General features: G+C 41.6%; 1 protein-coding gene across 1 annotated transcript in view; it reads left to right on the top strand.

Moving 5' to 3' along the window:
* The window catches only part of CNTNAP5 (contactin associated protein family member 5), a 414,256-nt gene that overhangs the window by 276,722 nt on the left and 113,121 nt on the right, over positions 1 to 24,413 (top strand). The window contains exon 12 of the mRNA XM_077829822.1: positions 8,502 to 8,621. Within this exon, the coding sequence (XP_077685948.1) occupies positions 8,502 to 8,621 (120 nt within the window). The remainder of the gene's footprint in view (positions 1 to 8,501; positions 8,622 to 24,413) is intronic.

Below are 24,413 nucleotides of genomic sequence, written 5' to 3'. Positions count from 1 at the left end.
ACACAAAATTTAATTACCCAGAGTCTTATTTATTTAAATTCCAGGTTACCTTTTCCCTGTGGCAATCATAAATTTTTATAAAACCCAATATCGATGGAAACATTTGTGATTAATTTTTAAATTTCCATTTGAAACATTAAAATAAAATAGAGAGATGTTTCTCATCAGGGCTTGACATCTAAACATTGAAGCGTTGTGCTACTGTGTGAAAACTTGGAGAATGACAAGGAATCAAACTGAAACTGACTAGTGTATTTTTATCATTTGGGATGAGAGAGATGGGGGGAGGGGGGAAGAAAACAGCCTAAACAGTGAAAGGCAAAACAAATTTTTTAAAATTCTTTACTATTCAACCATTCTAGTGTCTTATGACAATGGTAAGAAAATGTCTCCGAAAAATATTTGATTTCTGTGTCCCTTTAGACACTGCGTCATGCCGGTGTCCCCTGCCTCTTGTTCCCTGACAATAAGAACAAAGGAATTTCCATTCCACATCAAACCCACAGTTCATCTAGTCCATTTTCCTCCAACATTATGCCAGCTGTGTCACAGAAGGGTGTAAAAAACCATGCAGTAAGTTGCTATAGAATAAACCGCCCACAGAAATAGCTTCCTCCTCACCCCGATAGTTAGAGGCTGCCTTATTCCCTGAAGCTTGATGATTTATATCTCTTCCCAAACTCTTGCTAATTATTTACCATTGTAACTCTGTTATAGCCAAGGGGAAGACATGCTAGGATGGATTATCAACAGGTGTAAATCAGCATAGATCCATTGAAACCAATATAGCTGAACTGATTTGTGCCAGCTGAGAATCTGGCCCACTGTCTGCCTCTTTAGGCCATGGTTATCAACTACCATGGTTGCAAATGTGTCATGTAGTGAACATATCCACATTACTAATGGCTGGGACTTCACGTTGTTCCTTGCTAATTCAGAGATAAGGTGTCTGGTCCCCAGGCAATGTGACATATGGGGGTGAAGGGAAAGACCCAGTGATGAAAAGTGGTTTCTAGAAGCACCAGTCCACTGCCAACACACAATAATTTATGTCTGTGCTCCTTTTACCATCCTTTGTACTAAATAAATAAAAAAGCAGGGGATGTAATCAACGAGTTCCCTAATGAGCCAAGATGAATTGTTCTGTATCGATGATGACAGCAAATTCACTAAATGAATTGCAATTTGGGAACCTTATGAATTCATCAAAGCATGACTGCTTGGCTGGCTACTTAATCGCCTGTTACGATCTTCCTCCTCCCCCGGCACCCCATCCTGGTTGCCTTTGTCAGCAGTATCTGTAATTGAAAAGCTCCCTGTAGCCTTTAAGACTGTGAATTCATGAGGAACAGGTTGTGGTTGTTGGGTTTTTTAATTTAATATATACATATGTATTGCTAGAGACTGGCAATTGCAGCTCTTCTAGGCGCTCACAATTTACTATGCATCAGACACACAAAAAACCTCAGGAAGAGACTAGCTTAGCTGTGTTTAATGCAGAATGAATATTAATTAGGGACTCAATCCAGTAAGGTGCTGAGCACCTTCAACTGTCTCTGAAGTCAGAGAATCACAGTCAGTGCATGTTTGACTCCCGCAAATATACTGCCTGGAAAGATGATACCCCAAACTGTAGCTTCATCGGACCTTGCAAGAAGTGAAGTCTAAGGACAGGCCCAATGAGAGATTTCCAGGAAAAAAAATATCCATGTACTGTGAAAAGCGGTGGGGGTGATTCACTTGGTGGCTCCGAGGACGTGGGGACTAGAATTCAGGCCTGCAGAGCTAGGGATGGCTGATGTTCGCACAGTGCCACTAGGAAACCATGCTTAGCCCCATCTACGGAGTACTGTGGAAAATAGGAACTACCGTCCAAGAGACCCAGAATGACAGAACCTTGCAGCTCTCTGATTGACCAACCACTCTATTTAACCCTGGAGGGTGCCACAGGAAGTTGTCTGGGCAACAACACAGACTTTGGGCCTGCTGTGACTCCAAACCTCAACTGTTCTCCTGATCTCTGGTCCCTGATCCCAGCCTGACCCTTGCTTCCTGACTCTAGCCTAGTACTTCCTCTGATGTCCAGTCACTGACACTTGCTTACTGAACCTGGCTCAAGTGATTCCTCTGCCCCTGTTCACCAACTACCGTCTCTGATATGTGGACTCACAGCCCAACTGTGACCACTAGGAGAGACTGCCTGTGCCCCTGTCCTTTACAATTTGTCCAAACTCACTTCTGACCTCCTCCGTGGGAGCCCCTTAAAAGGGACTTGGAAAGGGCGGGTATACCCACTAGACCCCATGAGGTACCAGATCTTCAGGATCAGGTCACACAACTCCATACTGAGAACCATCTGCTGCGGTCTCAAGTGGCGTAGCTCCTAGCAGAAAACCAGACACTGCGGCTAGCATAGTCCCAAGAAGAGTATTCCGTGCTCTGGGCTCAGATTGGTCCACTGCCCACTGAAGAGGGACCTGCAATACCTGAATGTTGTGATGGGAACTGCCAGAAGGTCAGGAGATTCCTGAACCAATACTGTCTCCTCTTCCTGCTCCACCTTTGAATATACCCCATTGACCAGGGCAGAGTGATCAGTTTGCTAGCTGGAGAAATACTGAATTGGGCCTCTCCCCTGCTGGGGCAGGACAGCCCAGAGTTAATAGACAGGAACACCTTCCTATAAGCATTTTCCGCAATTTTTGACAACCGTCATCTCACTTGCTTAGCAGAAGCTGCACTAGAAAGGTTCCAGCAAGGACAAGGCCAGGCTGCCTGTATGCTGCGCGGTTCCATTGAACTGCAGCTGACATTGAGTGGAACAAGGTAGCCCAAATGCATCATTTTTGGTGTGAACTTAGTGAGGAAGTAAAGGAGGAGCTATCCTGCATTGAGACCTAACCCACTGGGATGCTTTCATTGACTTGTCTCTCTGCATCAGCATCTGGATGCATGAGCAAAAGGATGTGAGGAGAGGCACCCTGCCACCATTTTGCCGATTCTTTACACCAAAAACCGCAGGGCTTAATCATGAACTGATGCAGTTGATCTGGGCCACTGTTGCTTGACCCTGGAAGAAAAGGAACAGTGAAAGCACAATAACCTCTGCTTTTATTACGGTGCACCTGGACATGCCATCACCTGTTGTGAACCTTGACCTGCAAGGAATCGGGAAACAAGCAAGCCCAGGCCATATGGGGGGGCAACCTGTGCACCACTAGGGCACTATATTCCGTAACTACCCCCAATCCTCAAGAAAAAAACTGATCGAGGACAAATAGGTCCTCCCCACACTTCCAAGTATGAATAAAGTTATGTACCATGGATGTGGCCAAACCAGTTTCCCTCTCAGTGGGTGCTGATCAACTTTAGGACTACTGATAACTTTATAGATACTAAAGCCGCTCAAGCTCAACAAATCTCCCACTGTTTAAAGCCTATATCAGTCCTCATAGAGATGAATAATGGGTCCCTCCTGTCCTCGGGGCTACTAACACAGGAAACCATACTCCTAGAGGCTATAATCCAGGGTCATTGGGAAATGCTACGTTTCAGTGTGATCCATTCTCCACACTTACCCCTAATTCTCTCCATCTTCTGGCTGGAGCAGCATGACCCTTGCATCTCCTAGAAAGAAAAGAGTATCAGCTTCCCTTGTGAATACTGCTGAAGGGTCTGCCTGCATGCAGCCAGCTTCAATTCTTTGGTTCTGGGATCCTGCAACTGATCAGAAGGGAGAACACCTGCGGGGGAACTCCAGATGGTGATGGTTAGCCAGAAGGAGTCACTTCCAAGTCTGATTCCCCATTCCATGAAAAGTATTGGGATTATGTGGACATTTTTTAAAAGAAAAATGCAGAGATGCTACCTCCACACTTGGACTACAACTTCCCCATAGAAATGGGTCCATACTCTGTCAGAGGCATGGTCCACAGCAGATGTTGCACCCCTGTGCTGCCTACTCCCAAAAATTCAGCACTGCCAAATGGAATTATGAGATAGTACATAAGGAAATACTTTCAATTGAACCAGCCTTTAAAGAGTGGTGCCATAACCTCAAGGGATCCCGATACCCAGTGCAAGTCTTTTGATGACCATAAGAACCTTGAATATCAATGGAATGTTCAAGCCTTGAACCAAAGACGTTATCCTTCTGTCAATTGAATTTTCTCATCACCTGTTGCCCAGGAACAGGAAAGCAGACACCCTATCCTGAAAGGGGAAATACTACCGAGAGGTCAAGGACCCTACCCAAGAATGACCCTATCTCCTAAAAGCTCACAACTTCCTTAGTGCTAAGATTAACCAAGGCCTTCTTGATCTTATCTGATCTTCTTCAAAGGCTGACCCATTAACTTAGTCTGAGCAAGCGAGAGCCAGAACCAAAATGCAATGCTCCACACAGGATGGGATCATCTACCTTGATGGGTGCATATACATTCCAGTGCTCCTCCCTGGCTAGAAGAGCTGCTTCTCTGCCATGACACTCCTTTGGCTGGACAACTTGGACTAGGGTAACACTTATGACCAGTGTGCTCACACCAAGATGCCCTGTGCTAAGCCCCTCAATGCCCTAGTACCCCTGGAGACCCAGCCTAGACACTGGGTCTCAATCACCAGGGACTTCATAGTGGAACTCCCTGACTCTGGTGGTCACACAGTGGTCTTTACAGTTGTAGACCAACTGACCAAAATTGTGCACTTCGTCCCCTGTAATAACCTGCCCTCTGCTGACACAATGGTGTGACTCCTAGTGCTTCATTTGTCTGTCTTCATGGGCTTCGAAACATGTCACCTTGAACCAAGGCCTCCAGTTTGTCTCAAGCTTTTGCCTTGAAGTGGTCTTGCTAATGGATGTTTGTACTTTTACCTCCTCCATGTACCATCCCCAAACAGATGGGCAGATGGAGAGGGTGAACCAAGTGTTAGAGCAATACCTATACCATTGAGATAACTGGTTATCCCTCCTTCCTTATGCCAAGTTCTCATACAATAACACTGACCGTGCCTCCATAGGGCAGAGTCCCTTATTTGAAAACTATGGTTTTCAGCTGTCCTTGTTAGTCGCCTCTTCAAACCCAGCAGCTGCTGACTGGATCCAACAAATTCACCATATCCAGGAGGAGCTTAAGGGTCACCTAGAAGACGCAAAAACAGACAAGTAATATGCAAAATTGCCCAGCTATCGTGAAATCCCCAGCTATCATGGTTGGTCAAATTGTCTGGCTTGCCGCAAAACTCCTCCATACAAAAAGGCCGTCCTGCAACTTAGACAACCAGTTCCGTGGGCCCTTCCAGATTTGTCAGCAAATCAACCCCATCACATTCAAATTGCAGGTCTCTCAATCTCTTAGGGTACATCCTGTTTTCAAGATATCCATCTTGAAGCCTTACCCAGAGGATCCCTCTCCTGGTGGGTCGCAACAGCCACCCTCACCAGTCCAGGTCCAAGGGAAGGAGGAATATATAGTCCACGCTATCCTGGACTCTAGACTGTAGTGGGGGAGACTGTACTATCTCATTGACTGAGAGGGCTAGGGTCCTAAAGAATGCTCCTTGGAATCCATTGCCCATGTTCATGCCTCTGTTCTAGTAAAAGGATTTCATCAAGACCCCTTGGATAAATGAGGCCCAGCATCCACTCAGAGGAAGAGCACCCCTTAAGATGGTGGATAATATGAGGATGTGGGGACTAGAACCTGGGCCTGCAAAGTCTGGGATGGCCGATATTTCCACAGTGCGAGTGGGACGCCAGGCACAGCTATACCTAGGGAGCGCCTTGGAGAATAGTCACCGCAGGAAGTACTGTCCAAGGGAGCCAGAATGACAGTACCCTGTGTCCCTCTGATTGGCCAACCACGCTATTTAACCCTGCAAGGTGCCCCAGGAACTTGTCTGGGCAATGATAGAGACTTCAGGCCACTTGTGACTCCAGACCTCACTTTGCGTCCTGATCTCTGGTCTGTGATCCCAGCCTGATCCTGACTCTTGACTCTAGCTTGGTGCTATCTCTGGTCTCAGGTCTCCGACTCTGTCCTGACTCGGACCCTGATTCCCACTGCCTGTTTCTAGCCTGGTACTACCACTGATCTCCAGTCCCCAACCCAGCCTGGCTTTTACTTGACTCTTGCTTATTGAACCCAGCTCTAGCAATTCCTCCGACCCTCCCCTCCAACTATTGCCCCTGATGTTTGGACCCCAACCAACTGTTACCGCTAGGCCAGACCCCCTACACCCCAGTCCCCTAGTGGGCACATTTTTCTCTGAGTCCCCCTGGGACCATGCCCGGAGGTGCTGCGTTCTTAGCAGACGTTAAAACAGGGACCTGATCACTTAATGGCTGTTAAGTCTCTTAGCATTTTTGAAATAGTAGCAGCATCAGCCCTCGTGCCCTGTCCAGAATTCCATTCTGGCTATTTAAAATCGTTCCTTCTGAAGCATCATCCATTGGAGAAAACAATTCTTCTCTCTCTATATATAGCAGCTGTGTGATCTTCCTAGTACAGAATTGCTGCTCTGTTCCACACCAGAAGGGGCTGCCTTTTTGAGGTGGGGGGGGCATGATTTTTTGTTTTTTTTAGATTCACTCTCTAATGCTCCTTGAGATTCTTCTGGATGAAAGACACTATGAACAGCAAAGCTTTATTTACAACATCAACACTACAAACAGTATAGTATCTCTAATTTAACTGTACAGCTCTGATGGCTGAAAAGTGGATGGGACTTAGGAAGAAATTTGTAGAACCTAACAAATGGGATACTTCCAAATTCCCCTGTGTGCCTCTCAGTCTATATGCATGCTGTATCGCTGAATAGTGGTGTGTATTTGTGTGTGAATAGCTGTTAAATGTACACATAAAATCAAAGGGCAAGAAAAATAGAGATTTGACCTTGCAGCAGCCGAAGATGATACTCAAGTATATTACTCTGTGTTCTGCTACCGTTATTGCTAATGAGCTTATTCATTGCAAGGCCCTATGTTGCTGTGTTCGCTTGCATTTTCAGAACTACCGTATCTCCCAGATATGTGTGTCTTGTAGGGAGGAAAAAGTCTTGATCCATCTGCCAAGTCTGGCTGAGTTTTAGGAATTAGTTAAACAACAATAAACTGTTACGGTTAGTAAACTCAGATCAATGTAATTTGGTAGCAGTTTACATGGAAGTAGAATCAATTCCTCTTACAGTGGGAAGGCGAGCATAGACACTCAAAATTCCAGTTGGAAGATCTTCATGCATTCACCACTTAGCCGTCTCTCCTGAGGGATTTCCTCTGTCTCCATGGCATGTGGATTATGAGGGGTGTCTCTCATTATTGTAAATTAAGGATGTCACAAAATGTGAATTAGTCAGCTGGAAGCTATGGCATCATCATGTATGATATACAAAAAAATTATCAATACCATTATCCCTTCCAGCACCTCTTTTGGTTGTATCCCACATTTTGGGTCTCTTGCCATTTTAGGTCTTGCCACACTTGACCTGTAATAGGAATTGTATGGACTAATGCATTCTCCTACATGCCAAGAAAGCCACCAGCTGCTGTTAAAATCTGCTTGCTGTGTGGGGACATTTGCCAAGTATCTCTGCCAGAAGTGAAAGCATTAACTATTTGAAAGTGTGTGTGTGTATGTAGACAAAAACATATGTGCATATATGACTCTTAATGGACCTAGGGTCAATATTAGCAGTAATATAGTGCCCAAGGGATAAATTAAGCTGTTGAGATTGTCATATCTTATCTGAAGTTTGAAGACGTGTATAATCAAAAGAACTGTTTTTACCCTTGGGCAGTTTTTACCACGTTCTTATTGCTCTTCAGTGATAGTCCCAGCTAGTATTATATACCCCTTGAATTTATATGTATTGAAGCTTTCTCTGGGCATGTATCCTTCAGCACAGGAAGATTTATACATGGAGAAAACATGAGTGTGATATATAAAAATAGGGTGACAATCTCTCTGAGTAGCCCTGAACCCTTGTCTTCCTGGCAGAGACAGACTGTTTGTCATTTCCTCTAGGGTGGTAGACACTGAAAGAAGCTCTGGGCTCCCCTTTCAATAGGGAACCCACCATCTACTCCAGGGAAGGCATGGAACTGCTATGGCCCAGATTGTCCAGGCTTCCAGGGGTGTCCATGTTGTAAGTCATATGTAGATTATTGCTCTCCAGTGCGTGCTACATCCCTTCAGTTGGACAATGGCACATACCTAATTTTATATCAGTCCTTTAAAACATTTAATTAACCTCGTCAGGAAAATACCAGCTTAACATTGTTTGAGGCCCCAATTCAGCAGAGCACATGCTTAGATCCGTCTCTATCCAGGAAAGCACTCAAGCATGAGTTTAACTCCTGTTTCCTGAACTGGGGACAGAAATACAAGCCAGCAGTAAATCAAGGGGATAAATAATGACACTGACTATCGTTTTAATTGCGGATACCTGCATGCCTACCAGTGCCCTCACTGTATCTCTGAAGTAATATATCTCTCTCTGTATTGCAGCCATCTACGAGCAATCGTGTGAAGCCTATCGTCACAAAGGGAAGACATCTGGTTTCTTCCATATTGATTCCGATGGAAGTGGACCACTTGGACCATTCCAGGTTTACTGCAATATTACGGGTAAGGATACTGCATTGCCGGCAATGTTTAACATTGGCTCTAAATGTCTTATAATAAATGTTTTCTCTTTGTATTGTTAAGAGAACCTCAGAGTTGTGGATATTTTGATGGTGGGAAAAAAAGGCAGTAGATTTGTAGTTTTTGTGATGAACGTTAAATTTAGAAGGATTTCCACTGGTTAATATCAGCTAGCAGTACAATCCAAGCCTGTATGATTCCTGCCACTCAGGGTGGAACAGATATGCAGGCCTTTGCTATGGCTAAAAGAACAAATTGTACTTAGTGAGAGGATGTTATTGCATTTTTCATAAACATCCTGATTTTTAGTTCACCCTCAGTATTATTTTTATGAGATCTCATAAACATGAAACCCAGATCTGTTTCTTAACTTAACTGTTTCTTTGCTCCACTTATATAATAGCTTCTTATTGTAAGGTTCAACTCAGTTATGAGAGAAATAATTAGTTAGGTAGAAAGTCCACTACGTATACTTCAGCACTGTGTGCAGTCTGTACCCAAAGCATACAGTACTCCTTACTCAAGTAGCCCCACTGATGATCAGTGAGACAACTCTCATAAGGGTTTGCAGAATGAGGACCTTAATTAGTACAGAAATTAACAGGACATCCTTTCTCTCACTAAAGAGAGGTGGTACTTTTCAGGTTAGGATGAGCTGATTGGTAGTCAGTGTGCGGGAAACTCGCTCTGTGACCATGACATCTCATAAGAGCCTCATTATGTTGGAACAATGACACTGTCTACCATTATGGAAAGACTCATGACTGCGGGAGATGGAACCTTCTCTGGAACTGGGCCAGCACTGTAGAGCTCACAGCCTAGTGAAACAGGAATTGACCACTAACCTCATTGCACTGAGCTAATCTCAAAGCTCGCTTCTTTGTCCAAGCTTTTCTGCCACAATACCCTCACTGACACCAGTGCTTTCTTATATTCAATAATCATTTAAAAAAATAGAAACCAACCCCTCTAAGCCTGCCTCATACCGCCAGAGAAGAAAACGAGAGAGATCATTTGTAACTTCTTACACTTAGGAGCAGCTCAAATATTACATAGATGGGAGCTAAGATAGGAACTTAGAAAGACAGTCTTTTGGTTATGACTCTTCAAGTTGTTGTCCCATAGTTTAAAATGAAATGCAACTCACAAAGGAGAAGCTCAGTAAAATCTCCCCTTAGAGATCTGAGTGCAATTCACTTGGAGAGCTGCATGTGCTTGTCTGAGAGCAGATTTTGGCCCTAAAACTTAGAGACCAGTTCTCTTCCTCCTTTCACTCTGTTCAGAGATAAGTGAAAATATAGCCGAGGACCACAGCTGACTGAAAAGGGGAAGGAACAGGGGCTATTACCCTGCCCTTCCCCACTCTCCACTGGTTACTTTTACTGGCCAGGTACAGATAGGGGACCATGCCATACCCTCTGCTCGGCTGGTAACTGTGGCTACGTTAGCCAGCCGCACATCCCCTCCAGATTCAATCCAGAGCACCCAGGGCACACCATGAGCCTTTACATTGCTTCCTCAATCAACTCATACTTAGTGTCTCAAATTAAATTGTCATGGTGATGTAAATGGGCAATCATTACATGTTAATTAAACACACACCAGTTAATGATTAAGTATGTTTTTATTCAAGTGTAACAAATATTTAATTAGAAGTGTCTGTTCAACAGTTGTTGAATCTCAAGTATTAAGGCAGAGTTCCATCTTCTTGTCAGCATGGTGTTTTTTGGACTCCAATATGGAGCCATAATTAATATTAATATTTATTATTACTATATGTTTACATCACAGTACATAGCCAATTAGTTCATTTTATCATCCACTTATCATTGTGTTATTTGGTGTTATGCTCAATTCATATATAATACATGTATGCTAAATAGATATAAATTGTAGGATTATCGAAGTATAAGGTTGACAAGTATTTAGGAGTGATGAGTGTGTATTAGGCATATAAGTAAAGCCCGGCTAGAATGCAAGGCCTACAGGCTGAGACCTCTAAGATTTTAGCTCAGCCAGACTAGGCCATAGGCTTAAGAATGCTTGACATGAGTGGGTGACCTAGGAATAACCCTAAGCCAATAAGGTCACAAGATTACTGTAGAAATTGTGCCAATAGGTTATGTTATGGAAAACTAGATTGCAATAGACTGCAGTGTATTGTCCAAAACCATTGTATACCTGATTATAACCTCATGGAATGTTCTGTCCTGACCACACGTTACATATTGTGCAAAAATGCTGATAAGAATAAGGGAAACTAAGAAAACAACCTATGCAAAACAATGTTCTTAGAGTGTGGAAGTACAGATAAGGAAAAGAGCATTGAAACACTCATGCATATGCATAAGTTATTAGATGTGGTCAGAACAATGATATAAAAGAGGTTGTCTGGTGGGGTAAAAAAGGGAAGATCCCAAGGGACAACTCCACGGGAAACCCCAGCAAGGACCGTTCCTCTATTAATACTCATGTGTTGAGAGATCCTAGAATACCTTTGAGAATGTGAGTATGACTGCAGCCTGTCGTTGCATGTATTTTTGTAGGATTTATATATTCATTGATAATTGTAACCTTAATTATTGCTTTAATTAAACTTGTAGTAGTACAGATAAGACTTTGTACTTGTGATTGTGTCTGCGGTCACTATCCTTAATCTTTGTGTGTTCTTGGAGTTTCCAAATTTGAGAAAAGCACCAAAGGTGACTTTCACTTTTTTGAGCTTGGAACTGTAGCAACAGGAGCTGAATCCTTGGTAGTTTAATACAAAGGTACTAAAGTAAATTTAAATGAAAAAGGCTACAAATAGCACGTAGGCATTCATCCAGATGGGACCCCATTGTACTAGGCATTGTGCATACACAGAGGGAGTAATAATTCCTGCTCCAAAGAATTTACAATCTATGTCACCAAGGCAAACGAGAGAGAGTGTATGTCTGTGTTTTCTTTGAAAACATTGGATTTTTTGGTGGAAAGCCAAAAATCTCAAAGCTGATTTTCTTTCTCTTAATGTTTACAAAAATTGGTTGCTGAAAATTGTAAAACTTTTGGGTTTTGGTTTTCCCCAAAAAGTTTAATTTTTTTGACAGGGAAATAAAACCATTTTCCAGCCAACTCTATCATTCTCCCATTTTACAGTTTGGAGACTGAAGCACAGAGAGAAAATGACTTGTTTACAGTCACCAAGGGAGAGCAAGGCAGAGCTGGGAATTGACCCCAGATTAGCTAGTTACCTAACCATAAAACCTCCCCTCTTTCTGTGCAACTAGTTGTTTGTTGTTGTTGTTAGTGTAGTGCTGAGAATAGGTGTACAACTCATGCCCCAAAGAGTTAGTCTGAGAGATTTAGGGGTGACACAAAGCAATGGAAAATCCAGATAAAGGAATAACATGTGGCCTGTATTCGTAGTAGTGTTATGAACGAAGTACTTTGCATTGCAATGGATGTGACATTTTGAAGCGGGGATTTCAGTGAGGAGAGGCAAATCATCTGAGATGAACTCTGCCATGAGGCTTTGAGAGCAGAATTTATCCTAAGTATGTAGATAACAATCAGCAATGACTACAACTAAACGCATTTATTCCTATTAGATTAGATCGCGACAATGGCCTTAGTCAGTTATTAACTGGAACTGAATTGCTTTTCCAAATGATGGTATCTAATTAAAACACCCAGTTTGTGTGGGATCTAGACCTGGAAAGGTACCAATGTGTTATTAATTAGTATACATGATAATCTATCTAATTTTAGTTATTTCTATGCAGTGAATCACCTTGGCACTGAACAAAAATTCTGAAGAAAGCATAGAATGTGTGTCTGTCTGTGTGCATCTGAGAAAGAAGACAGACTATATGTTCTGTTTTCAACATGGCAAGAAGTTAGTGGTGGAGTGTCTCACGATGCCTTGTGTAACCATTGTTGTTCATTATATTAATTAATGATCTGGAAAAATGGCTGAACAGTATAGTGACAAATTGCAGATGACAAACTATTCTTTAGGTTAGTCAAGAACAGAGAAGACTCTGGGGTACTTTATATTGACCTCATCTTGAAGGTTGTGTTTATTTCTAGTTACTGTCAAAAAAAAAAAAAAAAGACATTGTTGGAATAGAAGGTATTCAGGGACAAACCTAACGAGTCACAGAAAGACTTCTATGCAAAGCAAGGCTGGAAAGACTGGGAATGTTGGGTTTAGACAGGAGATGTATAAGAGGGGGCATATAGAAATCAGTGATGTAGGGGAGGTAAATCAGGTGCTTCCATCTGCACTTTTGCAGAATTCAATACCAAAGAGACATTTAATGACACTGAAAGGCAACACACTTAATACTGGTAAAAGAGGAAATACTTTCATGCAGCACATAACTAACCCATGGAACTCATTGCCCTGAATATCATTAAGCTTAAAGCAGAGCAGGATTTAAAGAGAATTTCATGATTAACAATGAGAACATCTACAGTTGAATTAGATTGTGTGTGTGTGCGAGAGAGAGAGATGTCCCCTGTAGGCAGGTCATTCAATAATTGCCTATTATTAAATTCTCTTGCACGGGTCTGAACTGGTGAAGCATTGGTTATGGTCCTCTGAAGCTTGCTCTCTTTCTCTTCCTGCTTGAAGTCTATTGATCTGTCTTGTGTATTTCATCACACCCTCCAGCACTAAGTCTAAAGACATGCAACCCACAGCTATGTACTTGTATTGCTCCTCTGTAATGGAGAGTGTTTAAGACGACCTCTTCACACCTCCTAGGGAATACATTGTAACCTCGGTCTCTGAAAGATTTGGTTACGATGCACAGCATGATACCCCTCCTCTATTTCTTTAGTTCTGCAGTTTTGTTGTACACAGATCCTGGGCCATCAAATCAATAACACTTAGAAGTTGGTATGACAAGATCAATGCTTAGGGAAGATGACCGTCCTTTTCCGTGGCTCTTACTGCTAGTCTGAAATTTGTTTGGAAAACTCCCATAAAGGAACCTTGTGTCAGAGAATAAGAAGTGGTCCCTATCCGTAGGCTGAACATTTCCCTTTTTGTACATTGAAATCTGAACTTGAAATGCAAATATCTACTATCTTGTAGAGCCAAAGAAAATTTTCATTTTCCATCTTTCAGAATACTGCATAGAAATTGTATTTAAGCTACAGTCACAAGCAGGGATTGTAAAAATTGCTGCAGGAAATGGATAATCAGACATCTAAACCGTCACAGTGACCCTTGCGATTTATAAAATCACTCCTAATCTTTTTTCCCCATAATTCCTGCAGTGCTCGACACTTTTATTACACTTTGAACCAAATCGTTTACCTGCACCCCCTGTGTGCTATGTATCCAATTACATGCAGAAAATAAGGTCTCAGGCTATCAAAGCACTTAAGCACATGCATAACTTTAGTAGTCACATACTACTCCCATTGATTTTTATCACCTGCGTCTACCTCATTGTGTTAAACCCACAAGAGAGGCATATAACACTTTAAATGATTTTTATTGATTACAAAACAAACGCTACTTACTTTACATTTACACCCCAAACATACTACAGATTCCAAAGGTCAGAATGGTTCCGATGGCCAGTCAAGATTTCTTTCAATTATAAGATCAGAAGATGCTGGAAGCACATTTATTTACACAAGACTTTGGATTAATAAATGACTCCGATTTGCAGAAATCATAGGCAACCATTTATAGTTCATTCCGTTGCGTCCTTGGTTCTTTGCCTTTGTTTACTAAACCTTCTACCCACACAATCCCAAAGAGACAATCCTGGGTGGGCCGCCGTGATCATAGGTGTGCCATTCTCTCCAATTTTTATACAATTTTTTATCCGTCCAGCTGGTGTTGTTTCCTTCTCTGACGATTTTCCGTATTTTTCTCGGAACATAAAAGTATTTGTGCAAAAACAATCTTAATAGTCCTTGACCGTAAGTTCTTGCTTTGGTTGCTAATTTGCAACATACGTATTCATGTTAAGCATGCATAATTCATACCAGGCCTTAATGACCTATAATGTATTACATGGATATATGACTCACTATATATATATATATATAATCCCAACATTCCCCCCTCTTGATACATGATAAATGCCATTAATTATTGTATCACTTTATAATTTTGCAAGCAATTTAATTTTATATATTACTTGCTTCAAAACTTTTTGTTGTTGTTTTTATTTGGCAGTATAAACATAGCATAATAAAGGTTAACAAAATTATTAATACAAACAATATGACAATAGGATGTAGCATTAAATTTAGAAGAGCTGTGACACTGGGAGACCATTTTTAAAAAACATTGTACCAATAAGAAATTGCCATGTTTTAAAAATTTTAATACTTGACCATTGCGGATTAAAATGTTTGTTTTTTAGCTGAGCAGACTTAGATACATATTTTGCATATTGCCTGATTTTTTGTTTTTGCTCTTATTATTTTTTTATTGTTTTTAATGTATTTTTAAATTAAAGGACCAGTTTACATTTTTTGTTTTTTAAACAACTTTTCTTTAAAATAGAAGACCTCGGTAAATAATTGTATTAATAATAACCTTTATTATATTACATTTACATAAATTAATTTGGCCTTTTTTGTTATACTTTTTTTTAAGTACATGGTTTTTAGTGGTTACCACACAAATACACCCATTGCCTAAATTAAACACTTTTGTGCCATTAGAAGCTAAATATTGCATGGTACATTGTTCGCTTGAATGGTTTAAATGACATCCTATTAGGGACCAAGTTAGTTGTGGGCACTCCCATTTGCTTTGTCCCCACTCTTTACAAAATTTTTGTTAATGTTACTAATTTATAATTAATTTAAATACTATTTAAATAGAGACAGGACACTATATAATCAGTTAAATACTGTTTAAATAGAGACTGGACCTTAGAAGTCAAGGGCAAAACTCTTATTAAATCCTAAGACTCTTTATCTAACTTTGGGATTTTTGAGTACAAGTCCACTCGGGACCTGCGGTACGTACTTGGGCAGCTAGCCCGTGTTGCTGTGGCTTTGCTGATATTTTTAGTACCCCAGCTTGATGAAAGCTAGCTTGGGAATACCTACATGAGCTGCAATCATTCCTGCTGATTGCAACGTAGACATAGCCTAAGAGTTTGATCTAATTCACATTGATGTCGATGGGCAAGACTATGAGCCTAAAGTCCTTGGTCTTTATTGAGTACCTTTCTTTGTCAAGGCATTGTAAAGAGATTTGCAACATATCTCTCAGACATAAGAACATAAGAATGGACATACTGGGTCAGACCAAAGGTCCATCCAGCCCAGTATCCTGTCTGCCGACAGTGGCCAATGCCAGGTGCCCCAGAGGGAGTGAACCTAACAGGTAGTGATCAAGTGATCTCTCTCCTGCCATCCATCTCCACCCTCTGACAAACAGAGGCTAGGGACACCATTCCTTACCCATCCTGGCTAATAGCCATTAATGGACTTAACCTCCATGAATTTATCCAGTTCTCTTTCAAACCCTATTATAGTCCTAGCCTTCTCAACCTCATCAGGCAAGGAGTTCCACAGGTTAACTGTGCGCTGTGAGAAGAAGAACTTCATTTTATTTGTTTTAAACCTGCTGCCCATTAATTTCATTTGGTGACCCCCAGTTCTTATATTATGGGAACAAGTAAATAACTTTTCCTTATTCACTTTCTCCACACCACTCATGATTTTATGTACCTCTATCATATGCCCCCTTAGTCTCCTCTTTTCCAAGGTGAAAAGTCCTAGCCTCTTTAATCTCTCCTCAGTGGGACCTGTTCCAAACCCCTAATCATTTAATTGCCCTTCTCTGAACCTTTTCTAATGCCAGTGTATCTTTTTTGAGATGAGGGGACATCTGAACACAGTATTCAAGATGTGGGCATACCATGGATTTATATAAGGGCAATAAGATATTCTCCACTGTATTCTCTATCCCTTTTTTAATGATTTCTAACATCCTGTTCGCTTTTTTGACTGCCACTGCGCACTGCATGGACATCTTCAGAGAACTATCCACGAGGACTCCAAGATCTCTTTCCTGATTAGTTGTAGCTAAATTAGCCCCCATCATATAGTTGGGGTTATTGTTTTCCAATGTGCATTACTTTACATGGTCCACATTAAATTTCATTTGCCATTTTGTTGCCCAATCACTTAGTTTTGTGAGATCTTTTTGAAGTTCTTCACAGTATGCTTTGGTCTTAACTATCTTGAGCAGTTTAGTATCATCTGCAAACTTTGCCACCTCACTCTTTACCCCTTTCTCCAGATCATTTATGAATAAGTTGAATAGGATTGGTCCTAGGACTGACCGTTGGGGAACACCACTAGTTACCCCTCTCCATTCTGAAAATTTACCATTTATTCCTACCCTTTGTTCCCTGTCTTTTAACCAGTTCTCAATCCATGAAAGGATCTTCCCTTTTATCCCATGACAACTTAATTTACATAAGAGCGTTTGGTGAGGGACCTTGTCAAAGGCTTTCTGGAAATCTAAGTGCACTAGGTCCACTGGATCCCCCTTGTCCACATGTTTGTTGACCCCTTCAAAGAACTCTAAGAGATTAATAAGACATGATCTCCCTTTACAGAAACCATGTTGACTTTTGCGCAACAATTTGTTCTTCTATGTGTCTGACAATTTTATTCTTTACTATTGTTTCAGCTTATTTGCCCGGTACTGACGTTAGACTTACCGGTCTGTAATTGCCGGGATCACCTCTGGAGCCCTTTTTAAATATTGGTGTTACATTAGCTATCTTCCAGTCATTGGGTACAGTAGCTGATTGAAAGGACAGGTTACAAACCATAGTTAATAGTTCCACAATTTCACACTGGAGTTTTTTCAGAACTCTTGGGTGAATGCCATGTGGTCCCGGTGACTTGTTCCTGTTAAGTTTCTCAATTAATTCCAAAACCTCCTCTAGTGACACTTCAATCTGTGACAATTCCTCAGATTTGTCACCTACGAAAGACGGCTCAGGTTGGGGAATCTCCCTAACATCCTCAGCCTTGAAGACTGAAGCAAAGAATTCATTTAGTTTCTCTGCAATGACTTTATCATCTTTAAGTGCTCCTTTTGTATCTCGATCGTTCAGGGGTCCCACTGGTTGTTTAGCAGGCTTCCTGCTTCTGATGTACTTAAAAAACATTTTGTTATTACCTTTTGAGGTTTTGACTGTCTGTTCTTCATACTCCTTTTTGGCTTTTCTGATTACATTTTTACACCTAATTTGGCAGTTTTTATGCTCCTTTTTATTTACCTCACTAGGATTTGACTTCCACTTTTTAAAAGATGTCTTTTTATCTCTCAGTGCTTCTTTTACATGGTTGTTAGGCCACGGTGACTCTTTTTTCGTTCTTTTACTGTAGTTTTTTTAATTTGGGGTATACATTTAAGTGGGCCTCTATTATGGTGTCTTTGAAACGTGCCCATGCAGCTTGCAGGGATTTCACTCTAGTCACGATACCTTTTAATTTCTGTGTAACTAACCTCCTCATTTTTTCATAGTTCCCCTTTCTGAAATTAAATGCCACAGTGTTGGGCTGTTGACGTGTTCTTCCCACCACAGAAATGTTAAATGTTATTATATTATGGTCACTATTTCCAAGCGGTCCTCTTATAGTTACCCCTTGAACCAGATCCTGCGCTCCACTCAGGACTACATTGAGAATTGCCTCTCCCCTTGTGAGTTCCTCTACCAGCTGTTCCAAGAAGCAGTCATTTCAAGTATTGAGAAATGTTGTCTCTGCATTTCATCCTGAGGTGACACGTACCCCGTCGGTATGGGGATAATCGAAATCCCCCGCTATTGTTGAGTTCTTTATTTTGGTAGCCTCTCTAATCTCCCTGAGCATTTCATCGTCACTATCACTGTCCTGGTCAGGTGGTCGATAATAGATCCCTACTGTTATATTCTTATTTGAGCATGGAATTACTATCCATAGAGATTCTATGGAACATGTGGATTCATTTAAGATTTTTACTTCATTTGGTCCTACATTTTCTTTCGCATATAATGCCATTTCCCGCCGCTCCCCCGCATAACCTGTTCTGTCCTTCCAATATATTTTGTACCCCGGCATAATTGTGTCCCATTGATTGTCCTCACTACATCAGGTTTCTGTGATGCCTATTATATCCATATCCTCCTTTAACACAAGGCACTCTAGTTCATCTATCTTATTATTTAGACTTCTAGCATTTGTGTACAAGCACTTTAAAAACGTGTCACTGTTTATTTGTCTGGCCTTTTCTGATGTGTCAGATTCTTTTTTATGTGAGTGTTTATCTGACCTGGCCCATACTTTAACCTGACATTTTCCAGGGTGCTCCAGATTTTGGCAATTTTTAAACTTTTACTTTGGATTCTAGTTAAATACTCCAGAATTTTATTGAAAGGAAAAAGCTTAAATATTTGTACTAGTTTGTATATCAAAGTTTTTGAGCTGTCACCAGCCATCTTGCAATTTCTAGCAGGCGCAGAGATATAACCAGCTCTCCGCTTGCATGATTCCATGTATGCTTAATATACTCAGTTAGCTTCACATTTGTAAGATATTAAGGTGTTGCTGTACTTGGCATTGTGACACTTATCTGATTTAGGAGCCTCATTTTCAAAAGGAATTGAGTCACTCAGGAGCTAAAGTCCCATTGACCATCAATGGTATTTACATGGGATTATCCCAGGAAACGTCCTGATGAACACTCACCAAGAAATAGGCCGGAAGGATGATGGTGTGGCACCTCTGTGTCTCAGAATGGCATTTCTATAATGGCAAGATTATGCACAGTTGTGCAAGAAACCTCCCCTCCCCTTGCATTGTCCCAAGGAACAGAGTCACCGCATTGGGAAGGGCAATCTATACCAGTCTGGGTGGGTGCAAATTCCTGGAGCCTGCTGGCCAACTCTGGGAGAGATTAAGCCTCTTGAATGTGGTGTAGCTCATTGCATCCCCTAATAGAATAAGGCCCCAGGTACTATACTGTTAGTATCATCAGAGAGTATGGTCAGCCCAAGGCCTGGTGGTGGGATTGGAACCCACGCAGAATTGTTTCCTTGGAGATGCATTGAGGAGTTTAAATGCTGCTTGAAGTGTCACCAAATGGATGAGAAAGTAGGGGGAGGCCGAGAATGGAGAGAGCTTCACAAGCCCACATATCTTGGGAGCCAGCAGGGAAAGCTAGAAAAATAACATATTGGTTAAGTGGTGGCTTTGACATTTATATTTTAAATGAACTAGGGCTGTTAAGCCTTTAAGAAACTGCCTTTTTATGTCCCCTGGGGAATATATATTTACTTGCTTAACTGCTGCCACAGCTAAAAGTAGTGCACTAAGGGAGGACCAGAGCTTCTTCTCAGGAGGGCACATGTTGCTCTTGTAGTGGTAGGGGCAGCTTTAAGGACAAGATTTGGCATTCTGTGTAGGGCACCACAAAACAAATACATCCTATGAGCTCTCAGAGCAATTCTTCTTTTGCTCGTGTAGCATTTACCGTATGTTTGGCTTGTTGGCAATTTAATCAGTCTGAATAATCTTGTTTTGTGACAAACCTCCTAAATCACAGAGGAGTGATTTGGTTCCATGGGTGAAATGTGGGCTACAGCAAAATTTCCAGATGAAGAATAAAAATGTGAATTAAACAATACAGAACTCATTGAAAAACAGTTTTCCAGCTGCTCTAATTCCTCCTCCTCCTCCCACCCACCCCCCAATTTAATTTGTGTGCAGTCAAAGGCAACAGGGAGGGTTCCAGCAGGATGATGGAGGTATTGGTGAAGCTAGACTGAGGGTCTGCAATGTGCTGTAAGTGCTCAAGTCCTGTGCTGTAAAACTATCTCCCAGGACTGACTACAGACACCATAATATCCTAGTAAATTGTACCCTTAAATAAAACTGCTAAGTCATAAAGCTGTAGCATTACCCTGAAATTAAAGCATTGTCACTTTTGCATTTTGGAATGAACTAACAAGCCTTTAGGAAATCTGCTTTCAAAGACTGAATTTAAATCTTCTGGGTTCTTTGGTGGGAGATGTGGCTGCCATCTAGAAGTGCTTTTGCTGCCTTTTAGCTACAGTATTTGAGCCTGATTCGAAATTTGACCAAGAGAGTAATAAATTAAATAACCCCAAGAGCATTGTGAGGGAGGAGGGTGAAACAGCAACCCTTGCTTAAAAATCTGCTTTCTCATTCTCTTTGTAAACTCACAACAGCCCAGGGAGAGCTTATTAATTAAAGTCAATGTAGAAAAAAACACAATAAGGACATTAAAGTGATAATGATCTTCTGTGTGTGTGTGTTTTTTTTTAAATAGAGAATTTACTTACCTTAAGGATCACAAATACGATGGGTGGTAGAAACAGCAGTACTATGCTTAGTGTATACTCACAATCACTCAATAATTGAATGTTTCTCATAAAGAAGAAAAAAACCTACAAAGAAATAAACTCCAGTCTCAGTATTAATGGCCACCTTTCAAAAGGCTGAGTCCTGGGTCTCTGCAGAGCTGTGCCACCAGGAAGCTACAGGTGCAGATGGCTACTGTCACTGCCGAATGCCTGTTTGTATGTGGAGTTGCTTCAAATGTGAGTGCAGATGGTATGTGTAAATGCAGATACACGTTTTTGCATTTCTATCTAGGACCTCTGTCTTTGAAAATGTGGCTCTGAAAATGTCATCAATAGGTTTCAGAATGAACATTAATTGAAATTGGTCAAGGTAATTCACACCACACCCATAGCTTTTGTTATAGGCAGGCAGTACTTTATCAGGGCATGTTTGCAAATTTATACCTATGCAGGATAGCACCCTTTAAAAAAATAAAGCTTACTGTGCAAAAATTAACAGAGACGCTGGAGAAGTGTTCGAGTAGCAAGTATTAGAATAGCGTAATCCACTCTGCACTCTACTGCAGGATATGAAATGAGAGGGAGGAGAGCATGAGATAGCATGAAACCTGCTCTGTTGTAAGTGACGTATTCTGTGTTCCTTGTAATCTGGATGGGTCATTGAGTTTGTTGTTTGGACACTTTGAAATGGTGACTAGGATAAGCAGTGAACTCTTAACCCAAAAATAAAGAAAATATCTGTTTGCCAGGTCTAACAGTTTGAGTAAGACACCAACCATTCATGTCCATCAATGTCTCCTTTAATTTTCTCCAACTTTATTCAAAGACGTCAAGCATCACCACACTTCCCCGATCACTCAATTACTTTAATAGATTATTTTAATTATGTTTTATGTATGCATTTTCTGCCAGTGAAAGCATCTCCACTGGTAATTCTGGATGATGAAGTCCTCTGTATAACCTAGTGGTGTCTCGTCTGTCTGTCTGTATTCTAGCGTTTGCTAATTCCTCCAAAAAACTGTGAATGTTTTGAGCATACCACAAGTTATTTGATACTTAATAGCTTCTGGCACTGCTAGGATCTCCTTCACCATCAATGAGGGACTTTTAGACTCAGTGAGAGCTCTGTGACAGATGCCAGCAATTATAACAGCAACAGTGAAGTTCATTGAGAAAAGGTACCGGGTACCCCTTCGTGGTTTGACTACTTTTATATGAAACCTAACTCTGGATTCCTAGTGTCTCCTTTGTAAAAGAGAAATTGTGCTCAGTCAAGGACACACCAATGGACAAGGACCCCAGATATTCAGAACTGTTTGAGAGAAATCCATGCTCATCTGCATCACTCTGACTGTGAGTGGCCAACTGCCAGCCTGGTTGTCTAAATAGACTTTCTAACATTTGACGGACTAACATCCTTTGTTAATAAACTCCCCTGTGAGAGTAAAGAGGAGCGCAAAAGAATCTTAAAAGAAGGCCAGCTGGTGGCAAAAGACAATGAATACATTGGGCGTCACTGCCAGGTCTGTGGCTACTGCATTGACCATGCAACGAGCATCATAGTTCAAAGCTTTGGACATCCCTTCTGAAGTACAAGTCATGGTTAAGGACTTGCTTTCACAGGCTAGGAACTGTTCAGCAAGATAACTCACAGTACCCTACGCTTGCTGAAAGATTCCAAAGCAACTATGCTATAGGAATTTATGCCTCTCCAACCTACTTTAAACCATACCTTCCTCAACCACAACATCAGCAAAGGCAGCATATGCCATCTTACCACAGAAAACGTGAATACCAGGCCAACAAAATCCTGAGGTAAGGCACAGGACAACAAGCTCCCTCAACCTCAGTGGTGCACAGTGCTCCTTCAGCGTGTCAGAGTTGAGGAGACACTCGAGTTGCATCACAGGTAGTCTGTGGACTACATCCTTCAGAAGCCCGCTCACCCTATTCTATTGGGCGTGGTTGAAGATTAATGCTGGACATTTTCACCTGCAGCTATACCATCCCATCCTTTCTTTGCTCCCTATTCACCCCCTTCCCCAACTCTCTTCAGGGACCCTTCTCACAAAAGCCTACTGCAAACAGTAGAAGCTTCATTGTTCCTTCTGGGAGCTCGAGAGGCAGTAACCCATGAATACAAGGGAAAGGGCTTCTACTCCCATATTTCCTTTTTCTGAAGAAGACAAGGGGTCTTTATCCTATCCTAGACCTGAGGAGACTCGACAAATACATATGCCATCTCAGGTTCAGGATAGTAAACCTTGCCCCTCATCATTCCATTGCTCCCAGCTCAAGACTGGTTTGTGGGTCTGGACTTAGAGTATGTGAATTTCCATATAGCTAACCACTCTGCTGACAGGAAGTCTCTAAGATTCACAGTGGGGCCCAACCCATATCAATACAGGCTTTTGCCCTTAGATTCTGCATGGCATCGAGAGTCTTCAACAAGTGCCTGGCAGTAGGGGTGGCACATGTAAGGAAACAGGGAATTAATGTCTGCTCATGCCTGGATGACTGGCTGATCAGGAGCCAGTACCAGGAAGACCAGAGTAACCCTAGAACATATCCTTTCCCTGTTCTCTCCGCTAGGTCTGCTAAGAGAACTTGTCTCTCACACTATCTCAAATGGGGACCCTAGTCAGCTCCCAATCAGCATGCACCTCTCTGCCAGAGGACAGACAGGTTCAGGTTCCTTCAGTCGGGTGTGCACAAGATAAGGACAAGACCGATGACAACCTTTTAAAGCCTTTTCTGATTCCTCTTTTCACTGTTTTTGTAAAAGCAAGAGCAAAAAGAGAGAGAGAAAATTGAGACTATATAAAACCTATGCTGTGGTCTGCCTCAAATGGTTGGTCACCAGCTCATAAATATACAGCAGGTGAGCAAGAGAAGGAAATGTAGCTGTTGGGATTGGGGTGAAGAAAGTGGTGATTTGCGCCCATTCCTATATAAAGTTGCTGCTTGGTGAGCTTGTTCTGTTATCAATGTAATGTGCCAAGGCTGTGTATTTTATGAGTAGTGTTAGTGATATACAGGGTAACAAATACCTGTATCTCAAATAGACAAGGTGGGTGAGGTAATATCTTTTATTGGCCCGAGGTCTGTTCAAGTTCATCCAATAAAAGATATTTCCTCCTCAACCTTTTCACTCTAATATCCTGGGACCAACTCAGCTACAATATTGCAAACAATGGAATATCTCTCAAAGAGCAGAAATCAACAAGGATCTTTGAAGTGGCACAGCCAGGCTTGACTCCCCGTTGGTAAAGTACTGAGCATAGGAGAAGGTGCATTTAGTGGATTAAAAAACTTCTTAAAAGTTAGTATAAATTTCTGTCTATCCCCATCTCCTTCCTTCCTCCGTTCCCAGAGCTACTTCACTTCAACCTCTCTAAAATACAGTTATGTCAGAGACTGA

The sequence above is a fragment of the Eretmochelys imbricata genome, chromosome 11 (genome assembly GCF_965152235.1).
Source record: "Eretmochelys imbricata isolate rEreImb1 chromosome 11, rEreImb1.hap1, whole genome shotgun sequence".
In the NCBI taxonomy this organism is placed as follows: Eukaryota; Metazoa; Chordata; order Testudines; family Cheloniidae; genus Eretmochelys; species Eretmochelys imbricata.
Note: the sequence above shows the minus strand (reverse complement) of the source record. Positions and strands in the feature narration are given on the sequence as shown.